At 38.7% G+C, this 17,455-nt stretch overlaps 1 protein-coding gene across 9 annotated transcripts in view; it reads left to right on the forward strand.

Annotated features, from left to right (window-relative positions):
* TACC2 (transforming acidic coiled-coil containing protein 2) overlaps nucleotides 1–17,455 on the forward strand; it is a 136,005-nt gene that overhangs the window by 82,193 nt on the left and 36,357 nt on the right. For all 9 annotated transcript variants that reach the window (XM_026114965.2, XM_064514337.1, XM_064514335.1 and 6 more), the window contains 2 exons: nucleotides 7,023–7,180; nucleotides 15,038–16,358. In XM_026114965.2, the coding sequence (XP_025970750.2) occupies nucleotides 7,023–7,180; nucleotides 15,038–16,358 (1,479 nt within the window). The remainder of the gene's footprint in view (nucleotides 1–7,022; nucleotides 7,181–15,037; nucleotides 16,359–17,455) is intronic.

Raw genomic sequence — 17,455 nt, forward strand, 5'->3', positions numbered from 1 at the left:
GCTAGTTGAGGAATGTCATGTTAGCTTGGAGTTACTGAGGAGGCAAATACTGTACAAAAATATTTATACAAAAAAGTTAACGTATCTTTGATATTACCCTAACCTGGTGCTGGGGAAAAAATAACCTTTTGTTTCAACTATAGAATATTCCTGGCCTGGTGAGTAGGCTGGGGGAGTGCGTGGTTCAGCTAGGCTAGGCTAATGGCTGCTTGCCTAATTTGGTGACTTAGTCTCCAGGAAATGAATTACAATTTGGGCTCTCTTGGTGATTTTGAATTTTGATCCAGAGCTGTATTTGTAAGAGTGTTTAAAAAAAAAAGAAGAAAAAAGCAACTTTGTATTTCAGAGTTCTGTAGCTGCAACATGAGTGATGCCACAAGATGAATTATAGGAGATCATCCATTATTGTACTTTGTAGAAATAGAAGAGTAAAAACCCAAATGTAGTATATACCACTACAGCAGCTTGAAAGGTTTTTGGTTTTGTTTTTCTCTGGAGTCTGCATAAATTTATAGCATTAGCTGTTCATGCCATTAAGAGATTCCCATTAGATGAGGCAAATTTGAGGTGGATGCAGAAATAGAAGCGAATTGACTAAAACCATGCAGCAGTTCAGTGGCGGAGTTGAGAGTATGATTGATCTTCACTCTGGAGAGATCTGTCACTGAAACATGCCGTTTCCATGTTGCTGGGTGTTTTTTTTTTTTTTTTTTTTTTTTTTGGTGGTGGTGATAGTTTGGTTTTTTTTGTTTTTTGTTTTAAGATCTATATGGAAAAATCAATTGTACTATGAAAAATGGGACCAGGATTTTGACCAGCATTTGGAAAGGCTTTGTTAGGCTGTTCACGGTGGAAAAACTTTGACTGAAATTAATGTGCATCTGTGAATGCCTTGCCTCTGTGGCTTTAGAAACCCTAAAGCTTAAAGCTACTGGGGATTTTTTCAAATCTGTCAGTCTGTGTGGCTCTCATCAGTGTAGTGTCTGTGCCCGTTTAAGTAACGTGCAAACTGATCGACCTCTGAAGTGCAGAGCCAGTCCTGCGTCCTTGGTTCTGATTTCATCAGTAGCCCAGATGAATAATTCATGCAGGTTTTATGAGGATCATATCCGAAAATGATCGATGGAAGTGAGAGTACAGAACTCATTCCTCCTTTTTATTTCCAGCTCATCTCCCAACGGGATTACAGTCATGAAAAACAAAATTCATCTTCAATACTATATCGAACATTGTAAGGAATTGTTTTTTTCTTGCTGATTTAGATTCCTCTCTGGTGTATGATAAATTGTTCAATAAATAATGACGTGAAGTGTATACCTTAGTTTTCAATATAACAGCTGCAGATGTTTTTGTGGGCTAGATCTAATTGAATCTATGCATTGCTTTTAGATGTTGCCACAGATAGTGTTCATGAATCAACAATCCAGTATTTACTCATTCAGGTCCTTCCATTGCAAGGCTTTTGGATTCCCTGTTCATCTGGGAATACTGCTAGCATGTTTAGTGTACAGAAATCTCAACACGGGAATCAAGCATTGTGGGGTTCTCAAGATAATGTCCACTTGTTAAAAGAAGCATGTGCTTTATGCACTTTTATTTGTTATTTGATTATTAAGGCCTAAGGGAACAAATCTGCAGGTGACTCTGCTATGGTCTTACCTGGGCCCTAAAGTGCAACTCTAGCCACTTGCCAAGAACTTGCAGATGCAAAGGTGAGATGAAGAAATAATACAGCATATCTCTGTCTCTCTCCTCCCCCTCACATGTTTAGAACTACAACTGTATGTCAAGAAAAATCTGTGGAAGTTATTGCTAGTTAAATTGATCAAATAGCTTAGCATCATGGAGGAAAGACATGAGAATATGAGAAATTACTCATCTCTGAGACAGTCACTTTCTCTGCAAGTTTCCAAAAGTCCTGCACATAATTAGAGGTCAGTGTTTAAACAACAGGATCAGTTTGGTGGACTGATGGCTGGACATCAGTAACGCTGCAGGTTTGATTGCAGGTCTGTATGTTCTGTATGAGAGACTTCAATCAACCTGGGCCATGTGCATTAATAAGGCAAATTTGTCTTATTTTGTCTGAGTGAAGAGCAAAGTTTGGATGAAAATACGAGTTTAAAAATAGGTAGACAGAGGCTCTTCTGCTTAGCTCTGGCAGAACAGAGCACCATGAAGCTGATCTTGATATTGTTACTTGTGGTTCCGCAGTCCCCAGCTGGTAGAAAGCAATTGTTCTGGCTCCATCCCATCCTCCCCACTCCCAGCACAGAGCGCTCTTAGAAGATGAAGGGAATCCAGCTACTGGCTTCAGAACTCCAAAATATCACACAACTATTCCTCTCCATGCAGTACACAGTACCTACCAATGGTTCAGTGCACGATAAAGCAGTTAGGTATGATTTTTTTTCTGAAGGAGGTTATATAGTAAATAAAAAGTCAGTGTAGAGTTGATTTTTAGGGGAAGTAACTCCACAAAAGCCAGTGGAGCTCTCTGAACATACTAGTTCTAAATCTTCCCCATTGGATTTGTCAGTAGGAGATGGTACTCCTGACCTTAGCCCTTTTCTAAAAGCTCTACTATAGACCTCTTGTTTTGTTTGTTTTAAATATCAGACATCCTTTTTTCCCATTCCTGCTAAATAAAACCTGAATGTATGCTTACACTGCTTATACTGCTGTAATGTAAATATTAGAAAAACTTGAGACAAATTACAGGGTTCCTGATATGGCTGAAGGCATTCTAACAGCTCTGCTGCAAATTATTTTTTACTGAACCTAGTCACCAGGTGACAACAGGGATTACCTCATTTTAGTGACTGTAATGCTTGAATAGGGAAAACAGAGGCAGTGGAATGAAGAAGTCTTATTCTTTCATACTGAATGCTTTCCAGCTAGTTACAAGGAAGCTATTTTTCATTTGGAAGTAAGGGAGGACCTAAAATTGTAAGCATCTGTGGGTTACTGAAGAAAAGGTAATATATCTTATAAGGCTGGATTTTCACAAGGCCAAAGGTGAAGAAGAAGGGTCAACCCTCCCTTCGTTATTTTCTCCTGAGAGTTGTATAACAGGCCAGGCAAGACCCCAAAGTTTCCAGGCAGGAGTGGGAGCGCTCCCTCTTCACAAGCTGATACAGTGCTGCCAGGGTTGTATTGATCTAGTGTGATGTATGATTCTTGCATTTCTTGCTGCTCTGCATCATAGAAAGTCTGTATGTGTTGTATTTACTGTTTACTGACCATCTTTAGGAAAGGAAGATAAAAGAGATGGACTGGAAGTATATTTCTAGACAGTTTGTATTCAATTACTATTGTCTAATCATTTTGTAGTTTCTACCATCCATAGCTTTTTACATTTTTGTCCATTATGTACAAAACCCAAAGGATACAGATGGAAAGATACCTATGAAATATTTTTACAGCAAGCTCCCACTAATTTCCCAAGTTGACTAAAAAAGTGCATGAATGTATGCTCCATCCTGTGTAGCATTTAATTCATTGCTTTCCCACAAACTACTCCTGCAAGCTTGGGCTCTGCACTTGCATGCCCTGTATCGATGACTTTACAAACCAGGGCCAGCAAGAGTTTTCCGTCACATAAACCCATGTTTCCCACCCCACCTTATCCTCAACTGGAGCTTCAGGCTTCAGAATAATACTCTAGATGAGATAAGAGCTCTTCCTTAGTAAGAGGTGGCAGCTGCTCCTTGCATGGCAGTACTGCTTTGAATTGGTGCTGATCCTCACAGCTTATCACCATTTGGCAATCTCTTTTATGTCATGAACTGTAGAGCAGCATTACTTTTTCTGTATATTCCTTGTATTTCTGAGAGAAAAGATATTGTGAATAGAACTGGCTGAAATACGCAATTTCTGTTTCACAGGAAATTCTGTTGTTCTGGGAAAGTCTTTTGTTACAGTCTGAAAATAAGACTGTAGTCTTAAAACAACCTTATGCAAAAGAGAGCATGCATGTTTCCACTTAGGCAAGGTGACTTGACTGAAAACAGGGTATCAGGTTTCCAGGATATGTAACATAGACCTTGGAGCATGGTCCTCGTAGGTACTTCCAGGCTTTATGCTCTCGCCCATAGACCCTTTGGCTATGACAGAGAACTTTTTTTCTGATAGTGAGCATCCCTTCGTATTTCCTTGCTAGGTATCTTATTTTGCTAGCATGAGTGCACCTCATAAACTCAGCAGCATTTCATTAAGGAAAGGCAATTCTTGCTGGTTACACTGCTGCTTCTGGAGGTCCACAGGTGAAAATTAGCAGTATTGCATCAGAATCTTTTTGTGAGTCTTAAACTGTAGCAAAACAAAGTTGTGTGCTGAAGGCTGGACATTGGAACTGTCTGTCCACAGACTCGGGAAGTGCCCAGAATGGAAGCTCGTGTTCACATGGTAAACAAAAAAGAGCAGACATTTCTCTTTACTTCAGATTCTTCCTTTGTTTGAAGAAATGCTTATGTCCACCTCATCCAAGCTCATTTAAAAGGAAGATAAACATAAGTAAAGTCTCTATATCATTAAAATAAAGGAGGGCCCAGAACTGTGCCATTAAGCTAGTTTTTACAAAATAGTTACAGATATGAATAGCACATGAAAATAGAGGTTTTTTTCAGTTTCCATTATATTATGTATGTCTTTATTTACTGATGTACCTGCTATAGAGACAGTTAGGAAAAAGCATCTGAACATATGCAGCTCTTACTGTTTTATGATTACAGATCAACACTATTTGTGTTAGAAATGAAGAGTGAAAAATGTTAATCCTGTACAGCATAACACAGTCACGTGAGATCCAGAGAGACTGCATTGCCTTTAATTTTTTGTTTTATGTGATACCTTTTTAGATTTACTTTAATGACACAAGAAACATGTCTATGCTAGAAGAGTATCAAGCTGTAACTCTGTTTTTCTGTGATTCTTCAATTTAAGTTTCCTGAACCAGCTCTGCGAAAGGAGGAGAAAACATTCTTCTGCTGAATAATCATTGTGTAACTTTATTTACAAAAGCTCTTTGTTTGTAACTATTCTTAAGCTTAAAATGTTTTGAACTTAAGGAGTGGTGTATCTTTGAAGGGATATAATTTAAAATGCCACACCCCACCTCTTTCAGTCAGTCTGTTCTGTTCTGTAGCTTGGTGAGTGATATGGTTTAAGCAGTGACACAAAGTTGCAGCAATAGATATAATTGACAGCCAGACACAGTATTTTTGAGCAGTTCCTTAAATAGTGACAAAAGTTTACTAAAAGAATTCTCCAAAAAGAAAGAAAAAAAAAAACAGAATAAGAAAAGCATCCAAAGCTAATAGCTACTTGAAATCTCCTCACTTTGTACAGGTGTGGAGGTGATCAGACAACAAACAACAGCGGAGGTAGAGGTCGATTCCAGGCTGTGGCGTGCACCGAGGCAGTGAGTGAGGAGACTAGAGCCCTCACTGAGAAACTGCAGAGGCAGTGGGGAGGATCGGGTCCGCCTTGCCCCTTAAGCTATCAGGAGTGACTTTTCCTCTATAGCATGCATAAGGCTTCATGCTGTGATAGATTTAGGCAAGTGGAATAGAATGCGAATCCTCTACTTGTACTTCTTCTGACATGGAATGGTCTAAGATAGCCATGAGCTTCAAGAAACCACACAGAATCTGGCAGCTCAGAGTTATTTTTTAACTTGAACAAAATGAGAGAAGTTCTTAATTCTGTGCATTGTATGAGCATGGCTTGTAGAATGCTTCTGGGGATGAAATGGCTTTTCACTTCATGGCAAATTTTGTCCCTAGTGCAGTGGGCGTGCTGGATGTGGACAGCTGTGAGAAGCAGAGGAGACTGCAGCCCTGCAGAGAGTCCCTGGAAACTGGCAAGTCAGGCCTGTCCTTCAGGAAGCTGACGTGTCGTTCAATTCACGTTGTTGCGGACCAGGGGGAAAAATCTGCTTCTGGCCAGCAGAAATGCTTGCTCAATATTTAAGAAGACACCATTGTTACTTCACTCTTTGCTAGCAAAAAAAGCTTCAAAATAATTTTTTTTAAAGTTAAAATTTAGTCTAAGTTTGATTTAAGAACAAAGAAAATCTATAGCTTTCAGATCTAGAGGGACAGTTTCCTTAAAGTGGTGCTCCTGTAAGAGCAAACTGTATGTCCTTGTGCAATGCAGACTTTCATTAAATGTTTAGGTTACCCATCATTTTGCGCAGCTGCTTCCTTTCAGGCTTGCATTTCATTTGGTTGGCTCCATTTTGTGTACTGTTTCCTTTCTGTGCTTGGACCAACCCATTGTGGTCCTTTTGTTCTTTTGTGCCTGCATTAGCACACAGAGGTGGAAATGGTTTATTGACAATACCAGGACTCCGTGTTTTCCAGTGTTGTCTTACCTTGTGTGACAAACTCATACACTTACTGTTCCTAAAGGGCTATGGAAAAATTCTGCTAAAATCAAATATAGTATTTCCATGGTAATGGGATATACAAAGGCTTGCTGCACCTCAGTTATTTCAGTGCGTGCTCTCTTACCTGTAGGAGCACACACAGGACTTTGATTCTATTTTAGAGTCTTTCTTTGAAACTGAGAAATGATGAAGTTATGAAATTCTCTTGAGAAGTTTGTACACTTGCACCAAAGAAATTTCAGAAACTAATATAGATATTCTAGTGTTGTCCTCGTGGTTGAGCCTCCTTTACAGTAGAAAACAGGCTCTGTGAGATGGATTTATTTCCAAGTGCGTGTCCACCTTTGTAACACAAAGAAATCTTAAGTGACATAAAGATTTCTATGGAGAAGACCATGAGCATGATATTCCACTCTAGAAATCATACTGTGATGTAAATCTCCTTGTGGGTTGCTTTTGGAAAATGCAGAGGTAGCCTCATGGCTGAGGTTTATGCCATCAGCTCAGAAAGCCTGCATTGACAAGTATGACTTGTTCTCTGCAAACGTGAATCTTCATTCTGCTCACTGGTCAAGACTCTTAAGGAATCTCTCTCTTTCTCTCTCTCTTTCTTTTGTTTGATTTTACCCAGGAGCTCTGACTCTGAAGAAGCATTTGAGACCCCAGAGTCCACTACACCAGTAAAGGCTCCACCTTCACCTCCACAACCACCTCCCGAAGCAGCAGCAGCAGTTGTAGCAGACATAGCAGAACAAGAAATAAGACCCCAGCTGCCCTTGGAAGACACAGGTAATGAGCCCATAATGAGTGGGACTGGTTACTGAAGAAGATGAAACTAAAGGGAGGTATTTGTGTTAGCACAGACAAGGAATGGATGCTAATAAAATGTTCCCTAAATTAGTTTCTGTGTGCTGGGCATTATCCATGCTGAGAGGAAAACCCCTGACTCCTTCTGGAATAAAGCATTGGGGAATCAGTCCATGATATTTGAGGAATAGTAATGGAAAACTAGAAAAAGTTTTTTCTTTCCTGATCAGTTGAACTTCATTCCCTTCTCCCAGTATTTTAAGAGCTTTGCAGAGTCAGTTGACTAGAGGAAGGAGGTATGAGATACAGATACTTGGGTTAGCATCATTAACAGTGACAATTAATAAAATATTATTTTCAAATGTACTGAAATCTGAAGTAGAAGGTGAATAAAAAGCTCTTACAGTTTCAATAAAAATATATTGTATCATGGAGCTAATACTAATAGCAGTAACACAGGACTGTGTGTGAATGTGTGTATAATACACATGCATAAAAATTGGAACATACTGAAAAAGGAATATTGCATTAAAAATGCAATGTTCTTTTCTCTCCATATTGAGTAATGGAATATGGCAGAGTAGAAAGTGCTGTGTTAGCAAGGAGCCTAAAATGACTTTGTTTGAGTTGTTAGATGACAGCTCTACAGTTTAAAATGAAATTCCCTATCATGCTTTCTTTTTTTCCCCTCAGAGAGGCAAGATAGCTTGGTCACCTAGCTAAATTCCATAAAGGTGATTTTACTCTCAGCAGACTAAAGTTCATTTGTACTTCATTTGGAAGAATGTGTAGCATTGCCATGCAATGATTTAAAGTTTCCACCCCAGAAGTGGCTATGTTTAGCAGTGGTTGAAGCAAAATCCATGAGTGGTGAATAGATTATAAAGCCTGCTGAGTTTTGATTTAGATCTTTGGGGAAGTGACAAATATGTCTTGAGTCACTTGAAGCATTTCTGGGACTCACGCATTAAGGAACACTCCTTGAGATCATTATTTATGATATGACTTTATAAGAAGTTAAAAAGATGTCTGAGACACTGCTTCCACAAAAGAAAAATGAAGTAGAAGAAATGTGACACTTTTTCCTTTCTACTGTTAGAGATCCCTCTGCATTGTAGCAAACAATGTTCCTCATCTTCTTTTTTATTTTTTTGGCCTTAATTTCTGTGATTACAAAATAATATAAGTGCTGAGAGAACAAAAGAATGGATATGATAAACAGGATTGAAATGTGTTTTTAATTACTGCAGTAGATTATCTTCAAACCTTTGATTACACATGTGCTTCCCTATTACATGTGATTCTTTTCTCTCTATATCCCAGATTTCCCCTTGCTTTCTTTCTGATATTCCTGAAGGAAGAGAGGAAACTGAATACATTTATTTATAACCACTGTGAACTGTAGTATATTAAAAGCCATTTGATGTATTTGTTCTGCAGAGATTAAAGCATTTCATTTGCAGATAAAACTTGTCCATGGGAGGCAAGTTACTGCAAAATAATAAAGCTATGTTTAGCATTCCAAAATTATGCAAAATGCAGGGTAATTTTTGTGAGGAAAAGACGACATGTAATGCAGAAAGATTTCAAATGTAGGAGGGCAACACAGAGCATTTATTTGTTTCTGAAATCTTTTAGAAGATGTTGGTGTTCCTAAGGCTGTAACTTAGGTGTTTGCAAGCTTCTTCAGGAATGTGAACAATTAAACATTTTGTACTTTAAAAACCACTTGAGTAACTGTTATCTTGTAGTTAACTTATCTCATAGGTTATGCATGTGATTGCATACAAAGAAAATGAGCCCTTGCTTGAGAGTTTATGGGCCACTGAAGCGGAGTTCTTCATTGGTACCAAACCCCTAAATAAACAGGTTTCAATAAAAGAGGCATAAGGAATATGGGGTACCAGAGAGCCTGGCACACAGTGAGAGAAAGCAACATCCAGCTGGGTGTTCTAGTTTGCCAGCCACATGACTTTGTCTTCTGAATGAGGTTGGTGATGGAGCGTGTGTTTGGGTGGAAGAAGGAAGCATACTAAGTGTTTAAAGGATTGTTTCATCTGTAACTGAAAATAGCTACTTATGCAGACGGTTGCAGTTATGCTGCATGATATCATCAGCACAACAGCTGGACCCCACTGCTGGAAAGCCAAAAGGAGAGTTTTTAATTAGCTTGGCTTCAGTGCTAGCTTAATAAATATGATGAAAGTGGAATATAGCGAAATTCATCCTGGGTTTGTGCCAGCTCCTGGCGGTGTAAAACCTGCTGCATGGCTCCAGTCCATCAGCAGCAAACTGAGCAGAACTGGGGAGTCAGGACAAGGAGAAGGCCTCCATCAGGGGAAGAGTCCGGAGGAACAGAGGAGTAATGGAGCATTTAGGGAAGCTCCTCTGAACCTGACAAAGTGTCACTAATGAGCCCTTCCATTCCTCCATTAATATTTTGTTTGCTGTGGAGAACGTGGGTTATACTGTTGAGGCAAATGACTTGGAGGATGCTTTGTGTTTTAAAATTTTGCTAGCATTTTAAATTGTTGTTTGAGGTGCTTTTCTGTAGGCCACATGCTTTACACACACACTCCCCAGTACCCGCTGATCCTGTTCAGGTAGAATGAATGCATAGGAGACTGCAGATCCCCAGCCTGTCTCATCAGCTCCTTCTAGCAGCATCCTCTTCTCCTTTGCATCTGAGCACCAGAAAATTCTCCAAGCCAAGGCAAGCTCCCAAATTCCCTGTTTCTGGACAGGAATGCTTGCCTCAGCAGGGTCTTTTTTTCCTCTCCCTGCTTCCCCCAATTGATTGATTACATCAAGTTATATACACAGAGGAGCTGTAGGAATTGTAGTCCCATCTATGTGTTCTGGCCCACTGGTCAAGATATGGGAGACCTGTATTTGATTCCTTCCTCTCTCTGAGGACTTCAAGTCAGGCTTACCGGTAGAGATATGATGACCCAGACAAAAACAAATTGAGTTTTTGGCATGGAAAACATTCTTCTTCCTTGTTTTTCCTCATGAAGTCTGATGCAGAAAAAAATTAAAATAAACTTTATATCCAGCATTTTCTCTCAGAATGAATGGCAAAGATATTTTTATAAAAATTTTAAAAATAGTGCTACTAATTGATTTCATTACTTCAAAGACTTTTTGTAACAAGCAGGAACTTGAAATAAAGTAACTGTGTTTCAAAATGTGTCCTGTTAGATGATTCCAATTCCTATATGCTGTAGGCCAAGTGTGCTTGTCATTAATACTGTACTGAGATTCATTATAATGGAGTGTGTGTGTGTGTGTGTGTGTGTGTGTGTGTGTGTGTGTGTGTGTCTGTATGTCATACTTATCTTTCAAGGGTATTTGTTGGTTTGTTTTTCTCCAGAAGCATTAACTTCCTTTGTATTTGCTTTATTAGGTCTGGTTAAGTTTTGTTTCTAAGCCTTGCAATGTAGTGTTCCTTTTTGTTTATAAGTCACCAGTGTTAAGGCCTTCTATTTTCAGCCTTTTGTTTTTTCCCCCTATTTTAGAGTTATGTCAACAGAGGAAAAAAATGCTTGACTGTCTTGGCACACAGTGCAGCTCAACCGTAAGATGTCATAATTTAAAGGGAAAAATATGTTAAAATAACTAGAACTGCTTTTTATGTTTTAACTCCTTAATATATTTTCATTATTCATAAAGAAATAACCAAGATTTAGCTCCAGTAAGCTAGTAGCTGGTGCTGATGTTTCATTTTCTTCCCCCGAAAGTATCTTTAGAACAAATCTGGAATTGTCTCCAAATTTTTTGGAAATATTTCTTCTGTGAATGCAGTTCAGAAAAGTGCACTGGTTGCACTGTGGTACAGGATGCCCCAAGATGCTGCATCCTCGGTCCCTCACAGCATTGGTACCTTAGTATTCAGAGAGGAAGGAATGCGGGTATAGAAGAAACACTGCAGGTGAGGAAGAGAAAAGCAGAAATTGATACTACACCAAAATGAAACAGCTCCTGCCCTTGCTTTGGCTACATCTATAGCTTCTTCTGCAAGTACTGCTGATAGCTTTCTCCATTTCTTACCTATGGCTGTAAGAAGATAGATATAAACGATAATACTAGTCCCGATCTAAACCTATGAATGCCTCCTATCCTTTCATGTTCAATATAAAGCAGCAGTGATAGTAATGTCATAAAAATTTTGATTTCCTCATCAGCGGACAGTTCAGACCACATGCATGAGATTTGTTACTGTTCAGACTACTTTGTGTTGTGAGTTTTTGTTTTTTAAAAGAAGGCTGAGTTAAGTGATATATGTGTCTACCTCAGTGCCGTTGCAGGACATTGAAGCTTTTTTGTCATGATCTGAAGTGCTGTCAAAATCTAGGTGACTTATAATGTACAACAAAAACAGGAGCTAACGTCTCTGTAATTGCCCAGCAAAATAAATTAGTGGTTCTTTTTTGATGATATCAACAATAGAAAATGTTTTTTATTAATGCAAAGTTTTATTTTTTTTATTCTAGCCTTTTAGCTTCCCTTTGCTTCTGCCATGCTAGGCGATAGATGAAAATGCCAAGCATTAAACACTTCATCCAGCTCTAGCTTAGAATTCTCAGTACCTTGATGAAAGAAGTCTGGTCTTTTTTTTTTTTTTTTTTTTCCTTCATACCTGATCCAGACAAACTTTCCCTAAAATCCTAGAATTTTCTTTGAGGTAGGAGCAGAATTTGGACCTTCCTTTTTAATGAATGAAATGGGAGGTTTTTCAGGTATCACCTGCTCTTTATGACAACATAACTTCCCCTGCTGTAGCTCATGAATCAGTTGTCCATGGAGTGCTTTATAGTATCTGGTATCTACCTGGGGACATATGCTACCAGTATAATTTATTGTGGCCTGTCAGTACATTGTTATGGGCCAATGCAAGGCATAAACCTTATTTAAAACCTCTTTTTAGGGCTTCTTCCCAGGGCAAATCTTGCCTTAATTTGCATAGATATGTTTGTATGTAGCACATTCTTTTGTGATCAAACTGCATTTTAAATAAAATACTGTAATTAATAATACTGTTTTGCTTAATTCTACAACGTAAAAAGATAAATTGCACTGCTGTCCGGATATGCTTTTAATGCCAGGAAAGAGGGGTCTTAAAATCCCTTTGTACTAATAAAGCTGTGTTGTTTTGCAGTAGTGGGTACCATTCGTGTTCTCCTCTGCTGCCTTTCTACTGTTAGTAGTATGGAGTCAATTCTGATGTAATGCAGGAAGAGTACAATAGCAGCATTTCATTTCTACCAAAAGCCATGTTTTCTCATACAGTTTCACATATTGTTTTATAAAGAAACAGTAGAAATATCACAGTGACTCAGGCTGCCCTCTGCAGAAATCTATGCTATGAGGAGAGGATTTGGTTAGGAGGAAGTTATGAAATGAGCAACTGAATAAGATTAAAGTGCTGCATTATATGTGGAGCATACAGAATTCGAATACTGTTTTAATTTGAATAGCTGCAAAACATTGTACATTCTCTGCTTCTGTGATGTGTTCCTAACCCCAGCTCCATCACTTGTGTCTTTGAGATTCTAAGTCCTGCAGGCCATTAACTCTTTTATTTTTTTTACATACGTTTTGTACTGACTTTGAACAAGGGGGCCTCAATAGGATGATGATTTGGCGCATGCCATAATGAAAACAACAAATGATTTTCTGAAGGCTTCTTGTTCAGATCCCCCTTCTATTTCATGCTGACCTAGATTTGTACTCTGCTGACATGTTAGAGATACACCAGTGTTTATTTTAATGTGCAGTTCTGTTTTTTTGGTGTAAAATGTACACATTACTCCCCTTAACCGAAATCTGAGTGTGTGTGTGTGTGTGTGTGTGTGTGTGTGTGTCTGTATGTGAAATGAACACCAGCTCAGCTGGCAGACCAGGTCTGTTTAATAACCATTCAGCCAGACTGAAAGTGAGCACAACCCCAAGGAGATTAAGGAGAAAAATATACTGTCCTGAAGTACTTCCACCTTATTAGTATTAATTTACAAAAAAAACCCACAGTAAAACATTATTTTTTAACTGATGTAACTGAGTAAACTTTACAGTCTTAAAAGAGAAACCATGTAGCGGTCATTTCTTTGAAAATCTCTGAAAATGCCTGATGCTGCTCTAAGGTGTTTCTTGGGGAAATGTATCTGATTTCTTCAAAAATTTCTATTCTTTATATTCAAAAATAATAATTCTTGTAATCTCTGTGCAGACATATAACTTCCTAAGAAAACCCTGTTTTTTCTGTTCTTAATCCATTCATAGGTTCTAACTAAAAGTAATTATTAATTGTCTGTGCTGCCTTGATGAAAAACATTAATGAATGTAACTGGGCAAAATGGAAGTTAATTTGCAAAATGTGTCAAGATTGAAATGAAAATGTGTAGAAATTTCCCAGAGCTGGTTTAAGGATGAGCAAAGCATTCATTTTAGCTTGACTGTATTTTTCTTTATAACTGTATAATGCAAGCATTGACAGCATGAAAAATCCAAAATTGTGTCGAGAGGAAATACTGCAGCATTTTGCTGCTGTGCTCATCAGGGAGAGCTCAGCTGCTAGGTACAGGCCAGCTAGCTTACAGTAGCTTAGACTGTGTCAGTAGAACTGGAGGGATTTCCCAGCTCTCTGATACCCTGGCTGAGGCACATAGAACACTGGTGAAGATGACTGACTGACTGTTACATCCACATACATGGCAGTACAATGACAGCAGGGACATACCGTGTCTGGGATTTGTAGAACATTTTGGAAATGAACTTGAACATGTTGAAAGGCAGAAATGACCATCATCTTCATTCTTTCCTAGCTATATGCTTTTTTACCTTTTAGACATATACTGTCTATTTTTCTGCTTTGTCCAATGTAGTTTTATCCCCAGTAGAGAGACCTTTATAAACCCTTTTAGGATTCCATTCAATAAGCAAATCTTTAATTACAAAGAGAAGATTTTTGGTTGAAGAGTTTTAATCTATTATTCTGTGTATAAAATTGTATTTTCATCATTGAATTAAAACTACACTTTGAGAAATGTGTTTTAAATTATCTGTAGTTTCTAGTGGTCCTTCTTATGGAAGACTTGCAATTGAGAATATTTGTACAGTTGTTTAATTGACTAATTATCTTTACTGTAATTTATTTCATATGAAATTCTCAGTGATTCATGGTAAAAATGTCTCATTATACATTTGGAATTATGAGGTCGAAGTGGGATGTATTGACTGCTTGGGGCAGAAAGAGGAGCAGCATTGATGGGCTATGGAGAGAAAGTCACGTTCCATAGTTTTTTCTTCTGGGAAATTGCTAAAAATAGTGCATGAGAAGCAAAACTTATGGATCAACATGTAATTGCTGAAGCACCAGCCAATTCACAGGAAATTTACTGCAGAAGAGCTCTGACATAATTCAGTGAACTCTTTATGATAGTACACAATGTGAGCGATAAACTGCTTGATGTTCAGATTTCTGGTATTTGGCATATGTTATAGTTATATCCATGTCTCTGTCCTCTAAACTAATTGTCACTTAGTTAAGCTCTGGAGGCTTTTACACTTGCGTATTTTGTATTTTCATGAAATTTGCCTTGAATCCTTTAGTGGAAAGAACAGAGCTGATTCTCTTCCCCCCTCTTCCCCTCCATCAATCTAGACTATGTATTGCAAATATTCCTTCAGTTTGTATGTCCTTAAATCATTTCTTGGTCCATTTGTATGATTTGAACCTTTTGCTTTATTTTTTTTATATTAATATTAGATTATAGTAAAACTTACTAAGCTCTGATTTTTTAAATGTTTATAATTCACCAAGTGTTCTGTCTGTTCCCACAGGATTATGTTCAGATACTGTATCCGTAACTGATGTGTCACACAGTGAATCAGTTGAAGAAAGCCCTTTCCGTCCCCCTTCCCATTCTTTTTCTACTGTCTTCGATGAGGACAAGCCAATAGCCAGCAGTGGAACTTACAACTTGGACTTTGATAACATTGAGTTGGTTGACTCTTTCCATGCCTTAGGACCGAGCTCTCCAGAAACTAAGAATCGTGACCCCAAAGCGAATGTACGAAGAAAGTCTACCGATTCTGTCCCAGTTTCCAGATCTACGTTATCTCGGTCTCTTAGCTTGCAAGCTAGTGATTTTGATGGAGCATCTTACCTTGGCAATAACGAGACACTAACGCCGGCAGCAGATGTGTACAGTACTGGTTCAAGTAGTGCTTCTAGTACCCTTAAGCGAACAAAGAAACCCAGGCCAGCTTCCTTGAAAAAGAAGCAGTCAGCAAAAAAGCCTGTAGAAGCCCCACCAGTGAAGGAAACGCCACAAGAACCATCTGACCTTAGTCAAGCCGATTCTGCCCCAGGTGAGGAAAAAGCAGTATCTGAAACAAAGGTTGACTCAGTAAAACCTGAATGTACTGAACCTTCTAAAATCTCTGCTGAGAAACAGGAGGCCCCAGCTGTGCCTGAAGGATCCCACCCTTTGGATCCAGACAGTTTTGAAGGGATTAGTGCATTTAGCACTGGAGGCAGCAAAGTACAAAACTCCCCCCCTGCCAATAAGAAAACGCTACCTCTTACAACGGCACCAGAGGCTGTGGAGGTGACTCCACCCGACACTGGAGGACAAGAAGACCCTCCAGTCAAAGGCTCTGCGGTGAGGCTCGAATTTGATTATTCTGAAGAAAGGAGTGCCAGTGAAGACCAGCAAGAGAGCACTCCTCCTCCCAAAAAAGTAGGTAAAAAGCCTGGTGCCAAAATGCCACTACGGAGGCCAAAGACTAAAAAGTCAGTGGAAAAGCTTGAAAATGCTCCAACTACACCAACCAAGTCACCCGCTGATCCAAACGACATCCCTATCACGAAAGGCTCTTACACTTTTGATATTGACAAGTGGGACGATCCCAATTTTAACCCATTCTCTTCTAGTACAAAAATGCAAGAATCTCCCAAACTGCCTCAACAAACCTACAATTTTGAGCCAGACATGTGCGAGGACTCTATTGACCCTTTTAAGTCTTCTTCTAAGATAGCCAGCTCACCTTCTAAATCTCCAGCCTCTTTTGAGATACCAGCCAGTGCCAATGAAACAAATGGAACCGAAGGAGAAAACTTAAATAAACCCGCAAAAAAGAAGAAGACGCCACTAAAGACGTAAGTTAAAGAGCACAGATGTTTTTGGATTAGGAGCACATCCCTGTAGTTATACCAGTTTTCTGTTTGAATAGAGATAGGAACATGCTATTGAGTGTTATTAACTGGACAACTGGACTCGCGTCTGGGGTCTGTACATGCCTTCCCTCAAACTATTGTCTCAGTAGCTTGATGTTTCCAGGCCAAATGGGGAACCAGAGAGATGTCAAGCCAGATTAGGCCACTGGACTAGTAGTAGGCTTTTTGAAGTTTTGGGGTCCAGTGTAGCTTTGAATGGGATCAAGTTTGTGTCTTACCAATTTTGTGCCAAACTCTTTGTGGCCTCATCTTGGGAGCTGGATGCTGTTTGAGCTGATAGAAGTATTCACACAAATAAAGATTGCTATATGAATTACAGTTTTTGAGAGTGGAGCATGGAGCAGTAAGGCAAAGACAAATCCACTACTGAATCCAGTGGGAAGATGGTTTTATGCAGTGACTTGCAGTATTTAAAAGAAAATAAACTGAAACAGAAAATTGTAGTATGCCACAAAGTGAAATAATGATTTTCTTATTTATTTATTTTTTTAAATACAAGACTATACCTTTTGAACAGCTTCCTTTCTGTGAAGCAATGTACAAGTCTCCTAAGGCTAAAAATCTCCTAAGCTTCTCCATGTTAAGCAAATACCCGATTTTCAGACAGATTTGAAAAACTGCAGGATAAATTTTCTAGCTGCTGTATTTCGATATTTGGTAATTAAAGGCAATGGTTAGTTATATTCATTCCATAGTTAACTTGCTGGTGTACCTGTTCTGCAATCCTACCCTTTCAGACATAGATTTTTTTTGAGTCAGTGATCAGCAAGTTTGTATCCCATTTATCTGAAATCTATCTCCTGTGTTTCTATAAGAAAATATCTCTCTACATGTCCCTTATGGATTAAATGTGGTAGCTAACTAACAAAATTGTGACTAAAAATTGACAAAAACCTGGCAATTTGAAGAGAAGTTGCTGCAAAGCAGTGCAAAAAATGACCTCCCTTATGGAGTGAGAGATTGTTCAGCTGTTTTCTGAGTAGTCTGCTATCCTCCAGACTTCTAATTCAAGTCCCTTG

This window comes from Dromaius novaehollandiae, chromosome 6 (assembly GCF_036370855.1).
Source record: "Dromaius novaehollandiae isolate bDroNov1 chromosome 6, bDroNov1.hap1, whole genome shotgun sequence".
NCBI classification, from domain to species: domain Eukaryota; kingdom Metazoa; phylum Chordata; class Aves; order Casuariiformes; family Dromaiidae; genus Dromaius; species Dromaius novaehollandiae.